The sequence below is a fragment of the Falco punctatus genome (assembly GCF_963210335.1).
Source record: "Falco punctatus genome assembly, chromosome: 7".
Taxonomy (NCBI): Eukaryota; Metazoa; Chordata; class Aves; order Falconiformes; family Falconidae; genus Falco; species Falco punctatus.
The window spans coordinates 35,558,484-35,584,298 of record NC_137587.1 but is presented as its reverse complement, the minus strand read 5'-3'; the positions used below and the strand labels follow the sequence as shown (position 1 = coordinate 35,584,298).

Genomic DNA, 25,815 nt, shown 5'->3' with positions numbered 1-25,815 from the left:
TACCTGTAAGTTCTGTGTCCGAGATCAATCATGCATTGGGGGGGGGGGGGCGGGGGGGGGACGATGGGACAGGGAACCAAAACAAATAAAAAAAAAGAAAAAACACATGCAAGAACCCTAGGATTATTTTGACAGGAGGTACAACCAAATTTGCATATGTTATAGATGCTCAACCAACACATATTATTGGTCTTAGTGCAAGACTGGAATTCAACAAACTAATCTATAGATAAGATTATATTAGCCAATTTAACATTAACTTTAAACCCTAAAATATATGACTCAGTCAATTTTACATATTCTTCATCCAATAATAAAGAACACATTGTTCAAATATTTGCTTATACTTCAAGCTTTTCATAATAAATGGGATAAAATTCCTCTTTTGTTGTAGTTTACTGGAGAATAGAAGCATCGGTTCCACAGCCTTGTGATTTTTCTTCCCTTAAAGGAATAGCTTTCCTGCAGAAAATATTATAGAATTTCTGCCTGAAATTATCCCCTTAGGCCACCACTAATGTAAGCCTAATAAATAAATTGCTGACTTTTTAGGATGCATCACAAGAGAAAGAAATAAGCAGTTATTGAGAATTCCAATAACAAGAATAAAGCTTTTTTGGGGAAATCCTTGCAATACAGTTTTAACTGCTCAATTTTAAAGTAGCAGTAGGGCAAGCAAACAAAAGGAGATTCCATTACCAGAGAAAAAAAGAATTATAAAACCCACTAAATTAAAAAAAAAGACAATCCTAGTGGTATATTGATTTCCATAGGGGTTTACACTTCATTAGATGTGCAGATAATTATCAAGGTAGTGTGGATGTTTTTCAGAAGCCTTTGACTCTCATCATTTTACATTTGCTGCCTTTACCTATTGTTTGTAGAATTATTCAGAATGATTATTATTACTTTTTTGCAGTGCTACTAAGCAGTACTATAAACCTTTGAATGACCTTGGAGACTCTACAGCTTGTCCACTCATTACTGAAGTCGCTCATTCCCTCAAGGACTGGGAAGATGGTCAGAGCTATTTTGGTGCCAGATATGTCTCTAGGGCTGAGGATTTCTATAGTGAAATAGAAGCGCTCAAATACTCTATGTAGGAAATGCACCACATAAAAGCCCATGTACAACTTAAGCTCCGCAATGATGATTAAAGGGACTTGAAGGCAAGAGTAAATAGAGCTTTGTGTTGGCTTTTTGCACCTGCATGAACATTACTCTAATTGCTTAGGCTTATTTACTTTTCCTCTCACAGCCAGAACCTAGAGATAAGCTTTCACTGCAAATCAGCTTGAATAAAGCAGTCTGCACCAACAGCAGAAGGAAGTGAGCCCATGAATGTGTTCATTTTACTTCACAGGCATGAAGAGTCCATTATTACAGCCAATTATTCCTACTTCTTCTCCAACCAAACACTAAGCAAAACATGAAAATTAAAGCCTTCAATTTTGTAGCGCACGTACATAATCAGAATAGGATACCAAGCAGATGACTGGTACATCCAGGAGCAATATCATATCCTTTGCTTTCCAAGTTGTCTTCTAGAGCTAAAGATAAAACTTCTCTAAAACAAAAAAGAATGGGAGGGGACATGACACAATTATATGTCTAAAAAAACTGGCTAACTCCAGATTCATTTCTTCATACTCATTATTTCTATTTGTCTGCACCAGAAATGTGTCATATGGAAGTCACACTGTGTCCCTAGTAGTACTTACCGGCAACCAGAATAAAGGCATTGAAGTTGTTATTGTTATAAACTTGCTGTACCTTAAACGTACATTCCACATAGAAAAGGTACAGAAGACGTGAGTGATTAAATTTAAATTATGGTATAACTGATAATGCTAGTTAAAAATTAACGTTTTTCTTGTTCAGAGATGTTAAAAGGTGGAAAATTAGATGTAAGTATAAGTGGTCCATTTTGTCAATGAATAAAAACGAGGAGTAGATCTGATCTTAGGCCTGTGTGTGTTTAGAGCCGACCTGTAAAAGGCAGAAGAGCGGTGCGAGGAGAGCATTCCCTGACAGCAGTGAGGTACTCAGGGCCGTGAGGGTAAAAGGAGATTGCAACAACCCACAGAGGGATTTTCAAGCAGTGACTGACAGCATGTCAGAAACCCAGCTCTAACCTCACACATGCCCCGAAAGATTCAGAACCAGCTATTACCACTCAGGGTTTTGAGTTATAATAGATATTTCTAATAATACACAGAATAGTTTTAAGCTTGTGTTTTATCATAGAATTATAGACTGGCTTGGGTTGGAAGGGACCTCTAAAGGTCACCCAGTCCAACACCCCTGCAATGGGCAGGGACACCTTCAACTAGATCAGGCTGTTCAGAGACCTGTCCGACATGACTTTGAATTTTTTCCGGGATGGAGCATTGATCACCTCTCTGGGCAACCTGTTCCAGTGTTTCACCACCCTCATTGTAAAAAATGTCTTCATTATATCTAGTCAGAATCTACCCTTTTTTAGTTTAAAACCATTGCCCCTTGCCCTGTTGCAAGGATCTCACCAGAATGGAGTAGAGTGGGAGGATCACCTCCCTTAACCTGTTGGCCACGCTTCTTTTGATGCAGCCCAGGATACGGGTGGTTTTCCAGGTTGCGAGCGCACGTTGCCAGCTCATGTCCAGCTTTTCATCCACCAGCACCTCCAAGAACAGAATAGGAACATTATTATGCTGTAGTAAAAGTCAATGGCGCATCCATAAGCTGACTATTACATGGCAACTTTGGTTTCTCCATCTCAAAAAAGGTACAGGAGAAATAGAAAAAATAGAGCAAAGAGGAACAGGATGAGAGAACTGTGGAGCATGTTCCATGTAAAGTGTAAATACACAAACAGGACTCTAGCTCATAGAGGAAATGGCAGAGAGAGGAGGATCCCTCCAGGAAAGACATCTGAAAAACCATGGAAAAGCAAGGAACAAGTAAACAGGAAAGATTTCACATCCCATCCAATAAAAGAACCAGAAGGGATCAAATGACAAGAGCAAGTGACAGATTAAAACAAAAAGGGGAGGCACTTCTCCACACAGCACCTAGTTGTAGATTTTCATGCCACAGGATATAATGGATGCTAAAATCACATCTGGATTAAGAAAGTGATAAGAACATTGGTACAGTATCACCTATAAGTAAGGAAGTCCTTAAATTGCAAATTGCCAGAGGCTGGGAGGATATTCTGGGAAAATATGACTCTGTGCTTGCTCTGTTCTTGTACATTACTCTGGGCTACCCTGCTCTCAGACAAGTAGTAGGCTAGATGCACCTCTGGCGTGACCAGTACAATTCTTCTGACCTTTTACTGATTTCAGCGAGATATTTAGTTTGGAAAATGTAAGCTGATGTAACCTAGAGAGCAGAAAGGTAAACCATGAATAGAAAATAAATCTGAGAGAGGAACAGCTTTTATTTCATTTCTTCCTGGTTAGATACCTTACCAAGATATTTTTATATCCACCTCCCACAGCTTTTCCTGCTCCATCCTTTTCTACACAGCCTATTAGCAGATTGCTACTCCATTTATACTGAGGGGCTCCGCAGTCAGGTAGGAGCTACCCCCAGCTGTTCACGAGGGGGAATATATGAGCAAAGGTATCAGGAAAGATTAATCAGAGCTTAGATATGATTTAGAAACATCCAAGAGAGACAGACAGACACCCACATTGCTCTCTGCAGGATGGATAACTTTAACTTAGTTGAAACAGAGAATAAATGCCTAAAGGCCTTCTATAAGACTAGTAGAAAAGTTTTAACTCTTTTTCAGTACAAAATTACCCAGCCTGATACTTGATCTCCAAAATTATGATGTTGGATTTTTTTTCTCAGACAGCGTCAGAGAATTTTAAGGGAAAACTTCAGCTTTTCATTTAGAGAGTAATCAATCGAAAGATGTTCAGTTTGTAACTGCAAACTCAACTGAACACTGTGTCAGAAATGGCACCAAAGTGTCTCAGGGATTTGTCATTTGGGTCCTTGTCTCACTGACTTCTCTGCGCCATCTGCCCTGAACGAACAACAGTTCCCATGAGGTGCAGCAGTGACTCAGAGCAAAAATAGACTACAGGATACATCAGCAGCCCCGGGATCCCATTTCACAAAGCAGAAGCATGCAGGAGCTATCTACACTGCAGCTCTCTGGGGGAAACACTTCTGAAATGACATTTTTGGCCAAAACCAGGGGATTTCAGCTCTCTCCCTCATCCTTCATTTTTGCAGCATAAGTCCTGATTCTGTGGGAGGAGAAATGATTTGTCAGTGCTGATAGGCTTTTCTTTAAAACTTTGGATGCAGTGCTTGGGTGAAAATCACTGCCAAGCTTAGAAAAGGTGAGGAGTGTATCTAGCAAGATCTCTCCGTAGCAAGTGAGAGTCACACCACCTAAGCTTTTTAGATCAGAAGTCACGTTCCGATGAAGCATGAAGCTTTAATCCTATTACACCTCGCTGTTTAATGCAACATGAAGTCACAAAAGTCAACAGATTTGAATCTGGAAACATCTAACATCTCAATATGTGAGCCAAATGTAATTTTTTAGTGTATTATTCTCCTCCCTACCATCAGGTTTTAAATATTGCAGTTGCTGTTTCCAAACACTGCCCTTCCACTTTGCTTTATTAGTTAGCACTTAGGTGCTAAGTAGTAACTAGAATTCAGTCCACTGGGCTTTGTCACACTCTGCAGTTTAGAGCAGAAGTAGCTGAAGCATCATTCTTTAATAGTGGCATAAGTCCTTGTATGAGCAATAAAAGCTGCCACTTTCTTTATGAGGCAAGCTAAATGCTATTAAAATGATGAATGAACTAGTTCCATTTTATTTGTTCAGCCTTTCTCAGTGCTATTCCCACAACCCAATTTAAATTACCAGCTTGTATTCTACATAAGTTTCTATGTGCTTGAAATGCACAGGTGCCTGCATAAAAGCCCTTCAGAATGGCAGTAAAGTTTTATTTTCTTTTCCAGTGAGCAAACAGTTAAAGAATTTAAATGGAGCTGAAATACACAGTCAACATTAATCCCCATGTTCTGAGGCAGCTCATAAGAGAATTTTCCAGGTAGTTTAAGAAACCATCCTGCTTTGCAGCCAAGTGCGTCCATGGGAAGTTGAATCTCAGGCTGATCAGTCCCTCCAGACTGCAATATACAACAATAACGTTCAGATCAAAAGCATCTTGATTAAGTAACCTAATTAAAAGGTACATAGAACGGGTGTAGCGGATTTTTTTCCTCCTATGACTATGAAAAAAAAATCTCCAAGTTTACCCTCTTTTCAAAATTAAGGGTAAACTTTTGCTTCCAGTGACATGTTTATGACCTATTAATTAGTTCCTACAAGGATAGTTGAAATCCCAGCCCTGCTTTAACATGGTTCAAGGAGCTAAAATTACCTTCAGCCAAACATCCCAAGATATAAACTGTGAAAGAAATCGAACATGTCTCACTGAAGCTTGACTGGGTGGTCAGATATGGATCTCCAAGGCGCTATTTTTAATGTCAGTGGAGAGGAGGAGGAGGAGGGAGAAGGAGAGCGAGAAAGAGCATGCAAGCAAACACACCAGAGCAACTAAACGCTCAACCAAATAAGCTGTCAACCAAAGCACATAACCCACCGGGTTTTTAAAATGAGCACATGCATGTGCTGTATGTCACCAGAAATTGTAAGTCTGCTTGAGGCCTTACCTGCTTTTTAGTTCAAGTCTTGAGTTGTAAAGATCCTCTGCTTATTCTCTGGTGTATGAGGACAGACACATATGCCTGAGGAATGAGCCTAATTGGGTAAGAAATTGTAAGAAAAAATAAAGCTGGATAATCATTTGCAGTGGATAGCACTGTAAACCTAACAAGTGAATCCCTAAGTTTTCTAAGTTCTTTTGCTGTTACACACCTCATAATTTCAATGCAGTTAGTTTAATCTCGTTGAAAGTCACCCAGTTTGATGACTGAGACTTGGGTAAAAAAGTGCCTATTTTTTATTTCATTCCTTCCCTACAAATCTAAGAGAGATAACTTTGCCTAAGCTGAATTTATAAACTTAGAGGAAGAGATGAGAAATCGTTCATCTCATAGTGATGTGAATGGCCTGGAAGAACAGTTCCCATGATAGAAGTGTTTTCTTCTGTAATTGTCCCAATAAAATAGATAACTTAGAATCCAGTAAACAGAAATGTGGGGTACTGGTTAGGTTGAAACTAATTCACTGACTGTCAGGGGAACAGCTACAGCCACAGTTAGAAATGTAACAGAACACAAGTTTCTTTCTTTTCTTCCTTACGTGTTTCTAACTTTTATCAGAATATCTACTAAAGACAGAACAAGATGAAATTTTGCAGCACACTCTACAAGGTGTGTACTTCACATCTTTGGCCAGACTTAGTCCACCTAACCAGGTAACCCACCTTAGGAACATGACATTCCCATGTTCCTTCTATAGTCAACAGGGAAAGACAGGCACTGCCAGCATCGGACAGAACATGAATCAGTCTCTTGGAGTGACTGGCTGTGTTACTCCACTGCCTACCTGAGCAGCAAGGGCCCTGTGCTTCAACAGTTTGCTCAGACATGTGCCCACCCGAAGGCAGGAAAAAGCTATGACTTCAAACTAATGAAAAGAAATCTGTTATAAATTAGGGATCTCCCACTGGAGGTTCCACAAAGGAAGAAAATTCTGGCTTGCTTAGTCAATCATAGCTGGAAAAGTCATTTGGTTTCAGATGTCCCTTGTGAGGCATTTGTGGAGAACAAGGACATGATGAGGCAATCTGGAATACAATATACAGTCCCAGAGACCCGGATGCAAGGAAGATTAATTCAGTCTGTAACAGGACTACAATAATCAAGGAAATGAAGAATTTATCTTCTGAAATGAGATTAAAAGATGCTGGCTTGTTTAGCCTAAGAGAATAAAGGTTGCGGGGATTCTGGCTGCTTGCTCTAAACTCATCAGTCTTAAATTTCTATAAAATTTAGCAGAAGTTGAGAGCTATTTAAACTAAAAGACACTGCTGATGCAATAACAATTGTATAGACATCAGCCATTAATAAATTTAGCCTGAACATTACACAAAGGTTGAAAACCCCCAGAGGACAGGGGCAGGCAAAAGAACCACTTTTATTAGGGGCAGTCCCACCGCTTAGTTACATGGATGCTGAAGTGTGATGGTTAGGATTTTCAGCACAGCTGCCTGCAATAGCAAGGAGCGGGACTCAGTAACTCACAGGGTCCTTCCTAGTCCAACACACCTTTGGCCTCAAGCATTTCTCTTTGAAAACTCAATGTTTTCTCAGCATTGCTCTGTATTTAATGCATGAATATTTGTAGCGCCAGATTTTCCAAGATCTTCATGCCTCACAGAGACAAAAGCTAAATTTTCAGAAGTGGTCCTCAGTCATGGGGCTGCTCTCCTTGGGTAACATGTAGTTGAGTGTGTTGACTCTTCAGCAGATGACAACTTCTCTTTCTTATCATATACTCTTTCAGGAACAATATTCTGTGAATCTGTGAAAGAAATTAAAATAAAGGCCTACTGAGGGCTTGCAACAAAAATAATCTAAACCAGAGGAAAGAGGTCTTCATTTCCTTGATATTTTACAGGAGTCATGGGGTCAGCTGAAAGCCAGGTGGATGCAGGCTGAGTCTGGCTAAGTCAAAAGTGACAGGGTCTGGTTGTTTGCAAAGAGGAGGCAGTGGAGGGAGAGGAAGCAAAGGGATGACGAAGGCTAAGAGGAAATACTGTGAGTTACCAGCATATTCTATTTTGACACAGAATTATTCTATCCAGTCAAAAACGTAGAGACAGTGCCTAAAGTAGAATATAAAAGGTAATTTCTCCTCTTCTGAATACCACCATGTAACCATACTCTTAGGTAAGCATCAGCATCTCCGTGACAGTGTCTCCTGTGCAAGGCAGCAGCCCCCACCTATCACTCTTAGAGCATTGCTCATACAAAATGTGTATCTATTAGCTGATATATTAGCAACCTGCCAGATTTTCCACCAGCTGAAGAGGCCTGAGAATTGCGTGTCTTTGGCAAGGGTCATCTTTTAAGGCTGAACCCAAACGAATGTTGCAGATGTAACAGCTTGAGTCCAAAAGGGTTCTCCTAACAAACAAAAACAGGCTCCATTCTACAACGTAGGATTTGGCTCAGGTATGTTTAGGTGGTTGAGGTCTACAATGATCCCCACCAACGTTAGGATCTCTTAATTTTTCTCCTTTGCCTGGCATTTTGCTCTTGACTGGGGTCCTGGTCCATGAACAAGGCTCCCAGACACTACTGCAATACTAGGGAATGTAATAGCCTCTGAACAGTAGATTTCTGTTCATTTCAGTGATTGATCATCCTTGCAATGTTTTTATATGACACCTGCGCTTTTTCTTCCCATATTACTGTCATATTGGACATTAATTTTAATTCTTCCTAAAGGGCAAAATACATTTATTTGTCTTGATCTCAACAGGCATTGGAGAAGGCAGGAGCATTAAGTAGCTCCTCAGCACTCTCAGGCCATTCATTTTCCAGATTTAATCACTAAAGTTTCTTTGTGCTCAACCTGAGGGAGCAGGAGCATATTCAGTGCTTGTTAACCCTTGGTTTTCCATAGTTAGAAATGCCAGAACAGCAGTGCTTTCAGTCCTGCACAGGTTAATATACAGAGTAACTTAGAGTAACTTTGAGGATGGGTCCTGAAAATTAATGTCATCGAGAAGTACTGTCGCATGTAGTTGAGAAGCTGAAAAATGAACACACTTTCTATTTTGATTTGATTTTCAGTTGACTCTTATCCAGCAGTTCTTCCTAGTAGTCAGGAGGTGGCAGCCTCTGCAATCACTACAGAAAGGGCCAATCATGCCTTTTTCCCACTGTCATGACATTTGGGAGAGGAGAGAAATTAACACCAGTGTTACGAAAAAGTTCGGTTCAGGCTGAAGGAATTTTACTCACACGCACACACGTGCGCACACATTTGGCTCTTTAATTTGGAAATTCCTGTTCATCCTGACAAGTGGTATGACAATAAAATGGTTCTCTCATCAACTCTGTTTTGACACCATAATATTTCCCAATGAGATTATTGGATGTTAATCCTCTTTTAAAATAAATTTTGTGCATCTCATTCATGTTATGAGGACATAGTAATGCTTTTCAGTTTTAAACCCAGAAAGCAAATTCTATTCTAAAGCTGTTTTGTCCATTATGTTTTGAAATGGAGAAGAGAGGGTTTATAGTGGTAATTTGAAGAAAATCTTTTAGCAACACATGAATAATGGAAAATTAACCTTAGAGGGAATTCCTTAATATTTTTAAATGTTCAGGCCACTTTATTTAGTAACAAAAGAAATACATGTTTTCTAGAGATGTAGAAGTTCTTGAAGTGGTATGAGATGCGTGGTTTCTGGTCAGTGATGTTCTGATTGAAGCTTGAAGATAAGCCATAACTCAAGGTTTTTTTCTGCATCTGCATCACATTAACATTAAACACCAGCCTGAGTCAGGGTACAGGGCTCTGTCTTGGCAGGTAGTTTGAATACTTGCAAAGTGCTGCTTCCACCTCTTCCTTCCTATTCACAGAGCACTCAAGAAACTTAACCTGCTGTTCTGATGCTGCTCCACATCTTTCAATCCCCTAACACAGAGCTTAGATATTCTTGAAATGTCTTGTCTTGGACTAGAAGTGCAAATACAATTCCAGCTTTCATTCTCCAAAATTAGAAAGGAGTCACCATCGGTTCTACTATACATTTAAAATACTGCTGGAGATAGCCACAAAGCTGGATGAAGATGAATGCATACTGCAGAAGTCCATTAGTAGTACTGTTTCCAATGATTGCAGTTAGAATTAGAGATTTGTAAAAACACACCATTGAAAAAGGGTGGTATAAATTGCAGTTACACGGCAGTAGACTGATATCATAGGACAATTTAAATAATGCATAGAGAAGCTGAGTCACCTGAACTAGGAACACTTTAGGCTGCTGCATAATACAGGAGCTTTTGTTCTTATAAAGAATACATTAAGGTTTTCAATTCTAAACTTCTAACAGGTCCCTGGTCACTTGACAGTGATAAATAGTGAAAATTAACATATACAGTTTAAAGGTCTCACTGATTGACTTTCATTTTTCATTTCCATTTCCCCTACAGTCCTCACGCTTCCATTCACCTTCACATCAATGACCTGACTCTAGGCACCATTCAGTGGCAGCCTTTCTTCTCACTGAGACTGGTGTGGGGTGACCACTGCTGAGGCTTTCCCAGGGAAGACCGGACAGATTCATATGGCCATTCGGAGCAGCTCATCACAGCTCAAAGCTTTCACGAAATGCCAAACTCAAGGAGTAGCCAGGCTGCTCTGGCAATGTCTTTCAGCTACACGGAGCAGTGAGACACCTCTAGGGTGGTTCCTACTGCACTGGGATATGCAGGGGACATGTACAGACTCAACCTTCTTCAGCTAGGCAACAAACTCATTAAATGTTAGCCAGCTTTCTGCTGGACCTTCAGGCAATTACTCACCAATAGAAAAAAATATGGATTCTTCAAACACAGGAACTGCTGACTGAAACGTTTATGGCATGAGCTAGATGGATCAGATAAGTTGATCACAATGGTCTTCTTACTGGCATAGAAAACCTATTAAAAAAACATGTTGTTTTGACTGGGTTGTCAATTATTTATGAATGCCTAGATCTTCACACAAGTCAGATCTAGAGAATCTAAAATCTGACATGGCACCTCATGCCAGCTCTTAAATTGCATTTTTGTTAGCTATCAAATAGCAATTAGGACATCGCTTAGAATCAACCTCCTGTATCTAATCTGCTGGAAAATATGGACTTTGAAAACATGCCAGAGTGGTAGGAAGTGTTTCTGTACCTTCCAATAGCGCCTAGTTTTATCCCCACAAGCAGTTAGCACAGGCTGTGATGAGATTTAAATAGTACAGATCTCCCATTGCCTGCAATGAAAGTGTTTTTTTCCCTCCTACCTACCTGTATTAAATTATACTTTAACATATTTAAAAATATCTAAATTGGGTTATTTTTTCCTCTAACTATAACAGGTAAATTGAGAGGGAACCACGCTGTAGTTTTGCTGATGACTTTAAGCCATTTACTGGAGCTAGATTCTAGAGCATACCAAGACTTTTCCGCGGCAAAGCAGGTTACAGAAGGGAATTTCAAAGTTTGATTAGGAATGTGCTTGACCTAATTACCTCTAAGAACAACTCCCCTGATGTCTGCTGCAACTTGAGGTCAGTGCAAAGGCATCCAACATTACTTTCTAGCTGTCAGGTTGCCTGAAGTTTAGCCTCTTGCTCCCCATAGGTAAACTCATTCATGGGGACAGTATTCATTCTCTTATTTTGCAGTGGCAGAATGGAAAGGATGTTTTTTAAGATTCGAAGCTAGACCTAAAAGTTAGGATAAGAAAACCCTTTTAACAGTCAGAGATTTTGTCTAAAGCCTTGACACAACTTTCTTGTCACTAATGAGAATCAACACAGCTCTTCAGTGTCCATCCACATTAGCACATTTCTCTCAATAGACAGACCTCAGTATCTGAAAAGCAAATTATATCTCTACTCTTAAAATGTTATGACAGGAAGTCTTAGAAAAGGACCAGTAAATTGGATGTGAATTCTGAAGACAAGAGTACATGCCATGTACAACATTGTGTGAAGGAGACATTAAAAAAAAACAATGTGGAAATACAACAAAAGTAAAAGCCAATAAACCAAGTCATAAACAAAATTCATAAACCAAAAGCTGAGGACAAAGTCAGACTGATTAGATGAGAAGTTTCCCTGAATTTAAAAATATGTTCCTAGAAATACTTTTGAGCAACAGCAAGATGAAGCATGGAAGGACTCGGAAGGCAAGAAAAAGGAGGAAAAGCATATGGACTTTTCTAGAGCAGTGCCTTTGGGTCTGGCCTCCAGCCTTTAATTTTGTGGAGCATTCACTGACAAATATTTCCCATTCCTTCCAAAATTTATGTATAAAGAGTGTCCCTGTAAAGTTCCTTCTTAAGATCAAAGCCTTAAGCATCAACCAGCACTCTTCTCAAGCACAAGTCCATTCTTTTCCCTTCCTTTTCTGACTGGTTCAGGGATTAACATCCTGCCAAATACATACACTTCCCATAATTCACAAAGTCTTACTCTTCACAATAAGAGGGGATTTGGTTATGGCATCTAAATCTCATTTTCTGAATTCCATGGAATAGTTTACCTTTCCATATACCCTTGGCAGGAAGGAAGTAGCTGTCAAATGATTTCAGCATCCATGACTGAAGGACCATCCCTTAGAGAAGGGGAAAAAAAACAAATTACCAAAAGAGCAAATTAAAAATAATTCATTTTAACACTATGTGTTTACCAGGAAGTTTTGTGGTTTGTTTTGGGTTTTGTATTTTTTCTTTTTCCCAGAGAGCTGTGTCTGAAATCAAATGAATTAGTTATAAGAAGTAATTAACTTTCAGAGAAATGTCACTTGACAAACATCACAATTAAAAAAACAAATCAAGTGTGTTAAGGTTAGACTGAAAAGCTCATTACAGACTGAGATGCCATCTCTGATGCTTTGCAGAGGATTTGTCAAAACCACTCAGTGTAACACTGAGAGATAAACTAAGTGCTTCTGCTGTTGGGGTGCCTCAAAACTCAGGGACAATAATGCTGGGGGCAAAGCCCTTCATCTTGCCTCTGCGGCCCTGGGTTGTCTAAATGTGAAACAGCTCCCTCATGACTGTACTGTAACTGTCACGTGCTTCTCACACCAGCTTTGCAAAGCCACTGTTGTAGGTTGTCTGTGCTGGGAAATGTCGCCTTCTGACCTAACTGGGGCATTCCATGCCACTTCAAGTCCTTGCCTTGCCACATGGGCCAGAAGCCAGATGAGCATCTTCCCGTCTTCACTCAGGAGGCAGAGATCTTGTGCCACACTTTGCTTTAAGCCAGAACATTATTTTACTACTGATTGCAATCCAGCTTCCAATTTCAACGGAAACTAGAGACAAGGTTGAGCAATATGTCTTAGGGACCACTTGCAAAAATATTTCTTTGAAATAACAGCAGCCTACATAAGCTTCCACTTAAGAGTCCTAAAAGAACTGTCTGAGCAGATTCCCAGCTTCCTACTCCAAGCTAAATTAAAAATACATACTAATGTGTTAAGCTGATGTTTATTTTAAATGTCTTTGAATGTTGAGATAATTCTCAGAGGTTGATAAAAATGCTCGTCTGTACCAAATCCAAGAGATCAAGCATAGAATGGGGTAAAGAGAGGCTGTACAAATCACAGAGTAATTGTTTATGATGTTCAGCTACTGGAAAACTAAATCACAGGAGTATAAATAATGGAAGTCAACATGATTTTATGAAAAATTGTTAAATAAACCATAATTTCTTTAGCAAAAGCAATTGAGTAGATATATTTGGATAGCAAGATATGACAAGTACCACTTAATAGAACTGTTATTACAAAACTACAGTGATACAGTATCAAAAGCAGTTAGTAGATGGGTTGCAAGATTACTAAAAGACACTTCAAAAAGTAGCAGGCACAGGGCTATTTCCATTACAAAAGAGTCTTTTCAGAGGGCTAGATCAGGACAGCCCAGGATTGGTACGGTTCTCAGCATCGATCAATGTTTTCAACAGTGTCCTAAAAGTAAACATAAAATTATTGCTGATAAAATGAGCTAAAAAGGATTAGCAGCATTGTTAGATGTTGATAAGGAAATTATTCAGAACGGCCTGTGCCTTCCATAAACTGTGCCCATTCAGTCTAAATGTTTTCCCACAGACACCTAGAAGCGTAAAATCTTTGCAGACCATATAAAAAAAAAAAATGGGAAGGGCGAAGTGGAGAGAGGGCGTTGTACTCTGGAAAGCAGAAACTCAGAAAAGGTCAGTGACTCTGAAAGGCAGGCTGGCTGAACAATCCAACGTGAGCTCCCGGCAGCACACTATGGCAAAGACAATAACGGTGGTATTTGTATAAGTATGGGAAAAGTGAATAGGGTAGAAGGATACTTTTGCCACGGTTTCAGACAAGGGAAAATCCACTTTGAAGACGGTGGCTGATGTTCTGATATTTACGTTTTTTAAAAGGGTGCGGAAAAGCGCTCAAGCTGACCGACAACTGAAAAGTAAGACTGAGAGGTAAAGAAGCTGCCTCAGCAAGAGACTCCAGGAGCTCACTCGTTCAGTGTAGAAAGGAGACATGACTGATTCGTATAAATGTCTTTACAGGGAGAAAATGCTAAATATCAGACAGCATATTAGACAAAGCCAGAACGATGACTACACTCGGGATCAGTGTTGGTACATGATCACATGTACCTGCTCAGTTGGGGAACAGTGTTTGCAAATGCAGAGGCACAGAGCTCCTGTAACGCAGGGAAGTAGCATATTCTCCATTTCTTGAGGTTTTCCCATCAAATCTGGCAACAGGTCATTTCCAATCAACTTACTAAAAGCCTGTCTCAGCTAGATTCACATTAGTCGCAAAACCCCTTCACGCTGCTCTTCCCTCGGAACAGTTACAGGCACAGAAAAGTGAGCTTCCCATGAATTACAAGACATGTCTTGGGAGACATGGATTCGGTTCTTGCCTCTGCCAAACATGATTTGTATGCCATTGAGCTAGTTACTTAAAGTTACTTCATTTTACCTAGTTTTAAGTATCTAAAAGCAAGATGTCTATTTAGCATGTAAATGTCTGAAGCATTTTTATCCTCAACATCTCTGACAGCCAGTGGAGATAAACAGGCACCATTCCTCTGACAATCACTTGTACAATGTGGAATTTCATGGTTTGAAGAAATCTCTGTGTTGATTGAAGGAAGTCAGGAAGGTGACTAGCTTAGACTTGGACAACGACACTCTAGACATATAAATAAGGGAAGGTCTGCCTTAGCCTCTGCTGAAGAGGATATTAATATTTATAAGCTGCTGTGAAAATAATACCTTAGAGGCTTACTATTATTTGGAAATATATGAATAGCTATGATAGATGGTATCAAGAAATCGCAGTGTTCAAATTTTTGCAAAGCTCTAGGGTGAAAGAAAACTGAATCTTGAGATAGTACAGGACAACATTCAGACTGTGAGCCAGATGTCTGAATGCCAGGAAGAAATACTGAAGGTATTGAGTGCATGTACACTTTCCTTAATGGCAAAGATAGCTTAAAAGACCTCTTTCCCAAGCAAAGCTTTTTTTTCCATTTCATAGGGGTTTTTTCACCATCCTGGTTTTCAGGATGGCAATGAAGTTGTGCCAGCACAGCTGACGGGGCCATGAACTGCTGGGCAGCAGCAAAGCCCTTTAAACCAGATTGACAACTGAAATAAAGGACTGTGGAGTTACAGTATTAATGCAGAATAGTTAAGGAAGCAAATGAAATTCCAGCATAGCTCTGAAATGGCACAGAGGAGAGTTGAGCTGATTCAAGACAGACAGTTGATCTTACGACACAGAAGAAAGGTTATCACATTTCTCTTGACCAGAAGGTAGAGTCTCTCATCTGCACAAACTCTGGAGGCAATGGCTCAAGTGACTCCCCCGAACAGCAGCATAAGGAACATACAGCAGTGAGTTTCCTATCTGCTTGTAGGAGCAAATCCTTTCATAAAAATATATCTGTGTTTCATTTTTTTTTGATTTGATCCCAGCAGTCAGATGGGGAGGAAGCGTTGCACTTCCTTTACAGTAAAGCTTAATCAGTACATAGAGAGATCCATTCTTCAGCCTTGCTTTATACCAGGAGAGATTACTCCTCAAACACTAGTCGGTAGAAACAGTGGCCCTAATATGAGGATCAAAAGTGACCATATCTAGCAAAGCCTCATGTGACGCCAGCCATGCAGCACACATCACACCAGCTGTCTAGCACACTCCTGCCTGTCCCTCCACCCAGGGTTTCTCAGCAATTCCGAAGACCCACAATTAAAGCGATATCAAAAAACACTGCAACAACAACCACCAAAACAGCTCTGCAGAGAACCGCATTAGGAGGCAGAGGAGACCTGAGTAACATATTAACAGGATTGGAAGCAAAATTGTTTCTGTTCAAGCAATCTCCATAACGACTCTATTCTTTTTTAGACTTTTTTCGCACTAGTTATTTAATATAGTCATTATACTTGGTTGTGGCAGTTTGAATTGGGATACTGCCAAAAAAATGCTATTTAGCAGGGTCTGAGGGGCTGGATATTTGAACAGATCATTTTATTTAAATGAATTTTCCCTGCTTTCCATTGAAAAGAGCTTATAAGAATTTTCTCACAATGTTCTCAAGGGGCTGGGGGTGATTGGAGGGGGAAAAAAGCCACCACCAAACCTTAAATAGCTTTACCCAACATGAGATTTTACAAAGAGTGGAGATATTTTTTAATTAAAAAGGAAGGACTAATTCACACAGAACACAAGTGCATTATGCTTATTCCCTGTACTACACTAGCCTTTTTTCAGCCAGCTTACCGAATCTTTCCAATCAATATCCCAGTTGATGTTTCAATGTATATTGAATAGCTTTAAGAGGTAAGGAGAGCAGAATATAAAGGCATACACACATTGGACATGGACATGTTTATAAGGATCAAATTCAACAAGAGGAAGAGCCCTAGATGTGAACTGGGGTAGCCAGGAGACAAAGCCTACAGGATAACGATAATACAGCAATAAGACTAATACCAGGATTACTATTGTGACAAGTGCTGCAGGGAGAGCAGGACTGCTAGGGCTGGCTCTGAGCTGGTCAGGCATCACAGAGCAGGGCTGGGACACGAATCGGGCTCGGCACAAGTCTTCGCTGCAAGAACAGACCTTATGCACTCAAGTGCAAGTATAAACCTAGAGAGGAAAACCAGCCTTGCCACAGGAGTGTGATAAATCAGAGCAAACTTTTCTTAGCGAGAAGTATCTTGACTCTCAAGAGAGAGCATTTAGCTAAACAGTTATTTTAAGACAGCAATTACAAGGGGGAAGGGGAGGGGAGTTTAATTTTTCTTCTACCCAAGTAATTATTAAGAATAAAATGTCAAAAGGTGACAGGAAATGTGAATTTAAAAATTCCTGAGGCAGAACAAAATATTAAATAGCAAAGTACTGTAAATAGTCTAGCCTTAGTTTTGTTATTTGGTTGTGAAATTGCGCTTGCTTAGATAGTCAACTCTAATTAGAATTCACTTGCATATTAAAATGATCTGCAATTAATAAGAATTAATATAAGATTATAAAGTTCAGAATTCCACACTTTTTTTCCTAGGCCATTTTACTACTTTACTCAGAGAAATAAATGCGCATCTTTTTTGCCCGGCCCATTTAAGCAGAGTCTAAGCAATATCCTGTCTCCAGCAATTTCTCCATTTCCACAGTTGAACCTGTGTGGCTAGAAAGTTTGAGCATCAAACAGTCAGTCATCAGAGTGACAGCTTCAAGCTAGAAGCCTGATGAGCTTACTTCGTGTGGCCCGCAGGAATGGTACTACCCCTTTTCTACCCAATTCACATGACTTCTTTTTCTTTTTGCAAAATGTTTCGCTCCTTACCAGTAGCTCAGTTGAAGTCTCTACTCCTCTAATTTCACTATGACCATATAATTATTTTGATGAGCACCTAGGTAAAGTTACAAAACCAAAAAAAATTAAGTTATGGCAACAGCAGACAACATAATCTCTTCCTGAGCCAGCCCAAGGCTCATACAGCTATCACTTTTTTTCATCCCATGTGTTCATCATAATTAAGGCCTGTGTCACATTGCAGTAATGTTCTTGCCACTATCTTCTTTATGTGGAAGACTCCAACATGACACAGATTTTTGCAGTAGGTAAGACCTCAGGCACAAGACACATCAACATCTTCTCTGACCCTCTGAGAAAAGTGATGGGTTTAAAATCCTTAAACATTTGTTTCTGAAGAATGCAGCTTTGGCTGCACCCCTGGCAGCTTGGAAACAGAAAATCACTTTAAATAAATATCTAATATACCGTATAATGGTACATTATAACTAAAATACCATAGAATAAATACAATGAATTAGTCATTGCTCCTTACTGTAATGTAACAGCATTCCTGAAAGCCAGGCTCTACTAGCTTTATGAAGAAGTGTGGAGACAAGAATGGGTGTCCTGGGATTACTGCAGTGGAAAGCAAAGATGAGAGAGTGGTACACCATGAAGTGCAGTCAGAATGCTGCCACAGGCTCTGCATACATTCCTACACATTCCTGCAGTTTTGTTTGTAACTTGACAAAGAATTACCTAATAAATTAGCTAAACATTTGGCTCTTTTTCTCTAGTTGCTTGTAAAGATGCACATTCTTAAACAGACTTGTGGCTTCAGTGAGTCTGGAAGTGAATAGCTCCTTTGGATACTCATTTTACTGTTTAAACCAAAATAAGATTGTTATACAAAGAAGTAAAATCAAAAATGCAATACTTATTAAATAGTGCTCTCAAGCAAGGATCAGCACCAAATCCTGCACCCCAAGGATCGTGTCATGAACTGGTATCAGCTGAAACAGTTTCATTATTTATTGAAATGCCTTTCACTATTCTTACTTGTTGTTCTCCTCTCGTCAGTTCACTGTTTTTATTACAGTTTCTGCCCAAGGGTACAAGTGAATGTGAGTAGGGGTTATCCATAGCTAGGCTCTTAACTGGCCGATAAACTCACATCGCTCCAAAGCATCCATAAACATGCACACACACAAACACATAATCTGTCATTATAACATGAAGATCTGCAGAGCAGAAACTGACACGCAGTAATGCTTAAAATCATGAATTACTGCAGAGAATACCCAGTAATATCTGCAAATCTAAACCATGTTTTGCTTTTTTATGAGCCAATTGATGAAACATATGTTATGCATATGGTCTATGGGGAAGTACTGTAAACAGAACAGCTGTTAACTTTAAGAGCTACAGTAGGAAAAAGGTTTTATTTCCACCACAAGTTTTCTCATTCTTGTTTTCTTTACATTGTCAGATATGCCCCTGGCCTAGTCATCCCCCACCACCACCCCAGTTTCTATTTAAGACTCTGCCAGCAAGCAAAGAGGTCCCTTAGTTCAAATACCGTATTTCAAAACTGTGTCTTACTCAGCAGAGACCATGACACATCTGGATGGGAAGAAGAGTGCACATAAGCATGAACTAAGCTACATTGTTAACCTCTGCAACAGTAAAGTTTCCACACCTGGCGGGAGCGACTATTGCATACTCTCCCAGCCTCTAATTCCACAAGGGATGGCTATTTTTATTTGTCTTACCAGGATATGAGACATGCACTGACAGATGCTATAAAACAAATCCATCCTCACCCATCATTGAAGCACAGTCATTGAACGATCACTGGGAATGCATGGAGCATCTGAGTGCCCTTTCTTCGTGATAGATAACACGCTCTCATCCTCCATCATTAGTGTAATTATCAGTAATAAGCAGATACTGCTTCATTGACTCCAAAGAAATGCATTCACATGCACCAAGTCTAATCTGAAGTCTGTTTGAAGTCTTGATGGAATACTAGGGAGAAACATAAGTGAACTTATACCATATTCAACCTATGCCCATTCACTATTTTATTAGGACCTAAAGATGTATTAATTATATATTAAATCATCTTTGCATAACAATAGAGGCATTTACTTCTGTAAATGACAGATGTCAGTATTTGCTAACAACAGGAATTTAAAATACTGCATATCATAAAACCCCCAGATGCTGCATACCCGTTATCACAGCAGTCAAGTGAGTTATGGTAGCCATAACATAACAGAATGGTGGAGGTCTGAAGGGACCTCTGGAGGTCATCTGGTCCAACCCCTTTTCTCAACCACTTAGAGCAGGTTGCCCAGGACCATGTCCAGATAGCTTTTGAATATCTCCAAGGATGGAAACTCCACATCTCTGGGTAACCTTTTCCAGTGCTCAGTCAGCCTCACAGTAAAAGTGTTTCATGATGTTCAGACAGCACCACTTGTGTTTCGGTTTGTGCCCACTGCCTCTTCTTCTGTCACTGGGCACCACTGAAAAGAGCCTGGCTCTGTCTTCTTTGCATCCTGCCTTCAGATATTTATACACATAGATGAGATCCCACCTGAGCCTTGTCTTCTCCAGGCTAAACAGCCCCAGCTCTCTCAGCCTTTCCTCATAAAGGAGATGCTCTGGTCCCTTAATCAGCTTCCTGGCCATTTCTTGAACTGTCTTTCTAGTGTGTCCATATCCATCTTGTACTGAGGAGCTTGAACTGGATACAGCTCCAGGTGTGGCCACACGAGTGCTAGTAGAGGGGAAGCATCGCCTCCCTCAGCTGGCTGGCAACACTTCTAATGCAGCCTTGATTACTTTTGGCCTTCATTGCAGCAAGGGCATGCACTGCTGGCTCATGTTCAACTTGATGTGCACCAGGACCTCCAGATCTTTACCTGCAAAGCTGCTTTCCAGCTGGGTGGCCCCCAGCATACATTGGTGCATGGGGTTGGTTCCTCCCCAGGAATAGGACTTTGCACTTCCCCTTGTTGAACTTCGTGAGCTTCCTGCCAGCCCATTTCTCCAGCTGTTCATGGTCCCTCTGGATTGCAGCACAACCCTCTGGTGTACCAGCTACCCCTCCCAGTTCTGTGCCATCTGCAACTGCTCTGTTTTATCCTGCATAAGATGATTTCAATGAGATTATAAAATATTGCCTTAAAATATACAGACCTTGTTTTGAAAGTATACCCCCACAAGCTCTTCTCACCAAGACCCGCAGAACAAGCAGTACATACATTACAGTTGCTTAGCAGATACCTTACAGCACCTATTAATATCTGCTATGAAAAGATCATGACTGGTGCTCTGTGAGAAAAGTACTGACTTAATGGCGTTACACTGGTCCAAAAATGTGGGGAACTTCTCATGTGGAAGCTCTGGCTTTTTCCTGGACAAGCACAGTAATAAAGGAAAAAAGTTGTAAATGAAAAAGGAGAAAAAGTTCTACCTGTATTCCACAACCAAACACATTGCAGTAAACCTCTATCCAGGCATTCAGGATGGGATACCAGTGCCATTTTGATGGTATTTGTAACAGAAAAGGTCTCTTTCTTTCTGTCTGTCTTTCAGGCATTACTTATTGAGAATTACTTCCAAAGGGATGCTGCTGGCCACTAATAACTCCATGGTCACTACTACTATTACATTATTCTCATGGTTGCATTGAAATGCTATCCATTGAAATGCTCCTTACAGGAACACCAAGAACATATTTACTTTGCCATATTTGAAATGGCTGACATTTCCACAGACCAGTACTGCTCGTTTGTAAAATTGAGACTGATTTAAAAAGGTCTATACACATCTGAAACCTCTCACAGGACAGCAGAGATGACAATAAGCAGCCTAGCCTTGACTAATAGGCTAACCTTGCTTTATGTTAGGACACTCTCCAGCTCCTGGAAAGCATTGAAGGGAAACTAAAACATTACCAGGGAGACAGCCAACTTTTAGGCTGCTCCATTGCTGTTGAAAGAGTGGAGAGGGAACTTTTGTGGATCCATTAATATGCAAGAAAAGCTGATCTTTTCATCTAGCTTTTGTTACTTTCCAAAGTGTACTTATCTATTATTTTATGCTGTATCGACCTAGCAAAACTCTTTTTACTCCACTTCTACCACAGATAACAGATGCAGGGACTAGAGGATACCAAACACTTCTGAAAGTGACACCTTATATTTTTGTGGATCTGTAAACGGGTGAGGGATATTGTCTCTGTGCTAGATACAAATTAGAAGAAAAACAAGATTCCGGACAGCGATGTCTTCATTATATCATTTGATCCTTTTGTGAAAAGCAGATACCCAATTCCTTCATCAGATCTGAGCAAGAAGCAGAGAGGCTCATGCTAAATCCAGGCTAGGAGCAAGAGCTCCAAGCTCTTGGTCCCCCCAACATTAATATCAGCACCATGCACTGCTGGAGTGACCCAGCGGTACAAATTTCATCTGACTCAGACATGGGCACATGATTGCAGTTCTCTTGCATTAGTCAGACGCTATGGAGCTATATTCTTTCATGCTGGCTCTGTGCCGGGGGACAAGGCAGGAGCAAGATGCACTGAGCTGACTCAACAAAGATTTCTGAACAAAGATCCACCAGAAGCTCAGCCCATTGCAGCCCATAGCTATGGCATTTTGGAGTGGACTTCAGGAGCCCTCAGCCCAGCTGCAAGCTCTTGGCATATCAATAACACCATTAACTTAATCCATTACTGGGTTTTGAGAGAGAGGTTGCTAGCAGCTGCAGAGCAGAAAGCAGTGCCAAAAGGAGAGAGGAGAGGTCACCAGCCTTATGGAAGACCAGGAGGTCCAAGCATCTAAAAGCTACTAGAAATAGAGGGATCTGCCAAAAGAGGTTGTAAGTAAAATAAGTATTTATAATTATAATTCACAATTGCAGCATTAATATCATGATTCCTGTCCTCGTTTCATCCCTCTATGGCATCTATACCTGATTCTGAAAATATGATTGTCCAGCTGCAACTGGAAGAGGTCAAATTGAAGCCCCCAGTAACCAGCAATCCTTTTAATGCAGTCATCCAGCACTACCATACCATCTCTTCCAGCTGCACCATTTTCCCCAAGGTGGTGTAAGGTTTAAGCCTCTGCTCTCTTGTTGCCACCACTGGACCATGATAACAGCTGGCCGAAGCTCTGAACTCACAAAGATGGACACACAGTATATGGTCAATATGCCAAAGCCTGTCAGGGTCCTGTCCACCCTTAGGCTACCTCACTTTTCCACAATGAGACAGACTCTTTGCTCATGTCAGCAGCCTGATTTCAAGAGAAAGATGTGAGCATACACTAGTGGAGAACACTGGGACTGGCCTGCCTTTCTCATCCCCCCTCCTCCACAGCACTGCTGATACGTTTATTACTTTGGTGTATATCTGCTGACCTGTATAGTATGAATTTGAACTGAGGCAAATTTTATAGTTCAACAAATTGAAAATACTTTTAGAAGTCACACTTGGTCAGATACGAAGTCTGGAAAACATCAGCCCAAAAGTTATCATAACTGAAATAAAATGAAACCATAATTCAGTCAGATTCAGCATTACTCAGTGCAATGGAAAGTACTGCTTCCAAAGCCTGCATCTACTGCCCTTTTACGAGTTTCTCTCTGCTGAAGACTATAAATCCTTGATCAGATGATCTTTACTGAACTGTGAAATATATTGAGTCAAGTTCAATTTGGTTAGGGAAAAGCAACACTTGCTTGAATCAGAGAGACTGAGAGCAAAAGGGCGTCCTACAAATCAGCTGCCTTGACAACTTGTCATACAAGGATTGATAAAATCTTCAACAGAAATGGTTACTTGGAAGATTAAGTCTGTACTCAGCAGACCTGAATCCTTCAAAAGCATGAAATTACTTGGAAAATCGAGGGGCACTTTCATCCCAGGTACTTAGGTAGTTACTTGTCTACCTCATTACGCAGCTAAATACCTTTGAAAATGTAACCGTCAGTCACTCTCGAAGGAGACGGATTTCTAGAGGTGCACAGATGTCCAGGAGGTTCACAAAGTGTCTAGCTGTTTAGTTCACAATAAAATCATTGTAGAGTTAATGGCCTCATATAAAACCACGTCTATCTGCCCAATTAAAAAACACAGCCCTTCAGATCATGTGTCTCACTAAAATCAGTGAGGTTGGAGCTCTTGCAAGCTCTGAAAGCTATGCTTTGGCTTTCCATCGCATAGACCCCAGGCAGCTAGCAGGAGCACCTGATCACTGGGAATGAGGATGGCAGAGGTGTCCAGCCTGAACCAGCCTCCAGGCACAGCTGGGCTGCGAGGACAGAGGTCTTGTAACAGCCAGCAGGGAACAGATGGTCCGTAGAAAAGCTGACATCAAAACAGACCAGTTGAGACGTTCACAAAGACACTTCAATCATATCTGTGCTGTTAAAGCAAGCTGTGGGATTGCTTAGACCATTTGGGGTGTTTTTCTTTAAATAGCAACTTAGGATGAGAGTTGCCACTTCCAATTTAATCACTCTTCTTTAACATAGCCTGGTGCTTTGCAGCTGGATAATTAACCTTGACATTCATTTGGACTTCAAAGCACACAACTCCCATTGCTGTCAATTAGCTGACAATGTCGAGCGCGTGTTGATGTAAGATTTTCCTGTGACCCTGGCAATATGACATTTGGGAAATTTTAGTAACTAATACAATCATCCTGCTGGAGAAAGTCCTTCACAAATTACTCTAACAATTTTAGAATGGGAAGTGAGATTGTGAATTTGTCACTGGATTGAGTTCACTAAACAAAACAGATGCGCATTAAAGTTTACCTACTTTCTGTTCTTATTGCAACACTGCTTTCTAAAGATCCTTCCAGATAACTGGCAGACCTTCTTGTTATCATGCCTTGTACAGCTCTGAGCACAAGGAAGATGCCTTGATCTCAGCTAGAGCTTTCAGAAGCTACCATACCTTTTAATACTAATGTAAGTGTTATAAATGATGGTTACAAAATAAGTTTTGATGTACGAGGTGGTGCAATAAACACTGCGATATGAAAAATGGACACAGTACAGGAAGGGCCAGTGGCACTCTACTTTTCCTGCTGGTTTCTTTGCATTTATAATAAAGAGTTACAACCTACTAGTAATAAGATTAAATTAGTGGGCAGCAAAAAGTTTGAATCAGACTATTTTCCTGTTATCCCACAGTAGGTCATATTCTGCTACTGAGTGTTAACCCCACAATCAGGCATACATTCATCTTGATACATGAACAACCTCACCCAGTACTTTCAAAGCAGCCAGCACAATCAACGACTAAAAAGAAATTGGCTCAAACACAGCTAGTTTCTTTTTAAAATATTGTTCTTCCTCCCTGATGAGAATAGAAGCTAACAGTATAAGTGATACACTCTTGTAACAAAAGCCAGGAAGAGCCCAAGTCCCTTCCAGGTTAGAAACCCTGTCTTGTGACGAAGAAGGAATAGCTGATGCTCAGTCAAATGCTCTTGCACAGGCTGCCTAGAGCCGTTTGTGGAGATTCCTAATGTGAGCTCAGTTTGACCTCCATGTTTTCAAAGTACTTTGCTTCATCTGCTGAGTGAAAATAGCAAGAAATAAACCATTTTTTTAAAAAAGGAATATTGATCTCTTGTGTTTTTCCCTGGATTTGAGAATGACATCAACCTTTGGGCCTTTTTCTGAAATATTCTGACAGTAGAAAAAATATTGACTACTCCATTTTCTACACAGGGTCAACATTACGAAGAGGAAAAACGGGCTTTGAGCCATGAAATAATTGCACTCAATAATCACTTAATTGAGGCCAAGGTGACAATAGATAAGTTGTCAGAAGACAATGTAAGTATGTAATTATGGATATATCTTGAGATTATATTCAGAAATAAGCTAGGCCATGCACCTCCCATGAAATTATAGAATAATTTCTTATTGTTTACGTAAAATGTAACTTGTCACCTCAAGAGTTAAAATTCATGTTTGACTGTTCCCATCATTTTGTAAGTTCAACTCTCCTTATGCTATGGGGCTGGGGTGAGACTATTCATTGATATTTTTTTCCATATGTCTAACACACAACTGATGAAAAAAAAAATTTAAACAATGATGATATTCCCACATTGATTTTGCCATCAGTTTTGATCCAGCACGGCAAACTGGTGGAAGGAATTCATCATAAGGATTTTAGGCACAGTGTAGAGCCCTGCAGTTCCTCTGATCTTTCAGTCTTTGCTCACTGAAATGGGATGCTCAACACAAGTG

At 40.2% G+C, this 25,815-nt stretch overlaps 1 protein-coding gene and 1 long non-coding RNA gene across 22 annotated transcripts in view; one reads left to right on the top strand and one right to left on the bottom strand.

Moving 5' to 3' along the window:
* Positions 1-25,815, top strand: part of BEGAIN (brain enriched guanylate kinase associated) — a 159,807-nt gene that overhangs the window by 124,532 nt on the left and 9,460 nt on the right. For all 4 annotated transcript variants that reach the window (XM_080394561.1, XM_080394560.1, XM_080394562.1 and 1 more), the window contains one exon: positions 25,288-25,395. In XM_080394561.1, the coding sequence (XP_080250687.1) occupies positions 25,288-25,395 (108 nt within the window). The remainder of the gene's footprint in view (positions 1-25,287; positions 25,396-25,815) is intronic.
* The window catches only part of LOC308066826, a 33,164-nt gene that overhangs the window by 341 nt on the left and 7,008 nt on the right, over positions 1-25,815 (bottom strand). For 2 of the 18 annotated variants that reach the window (XR_013929318.1, XR_013929319.1), the window contains one exon: positions 1,467-19,551. This is a non-coding gene — a long non-coding RNA (uncharacterized lncRNA). Of the gene's footprint in view, positions 1-1,466; positions 25,294-25,815 lie in introns of those variants that run through there. The other 16 variants (XR_013929324.1, XR_013929327.1, XR_013929330.1 and 13 more) reach the window with 16 other exon arrangements.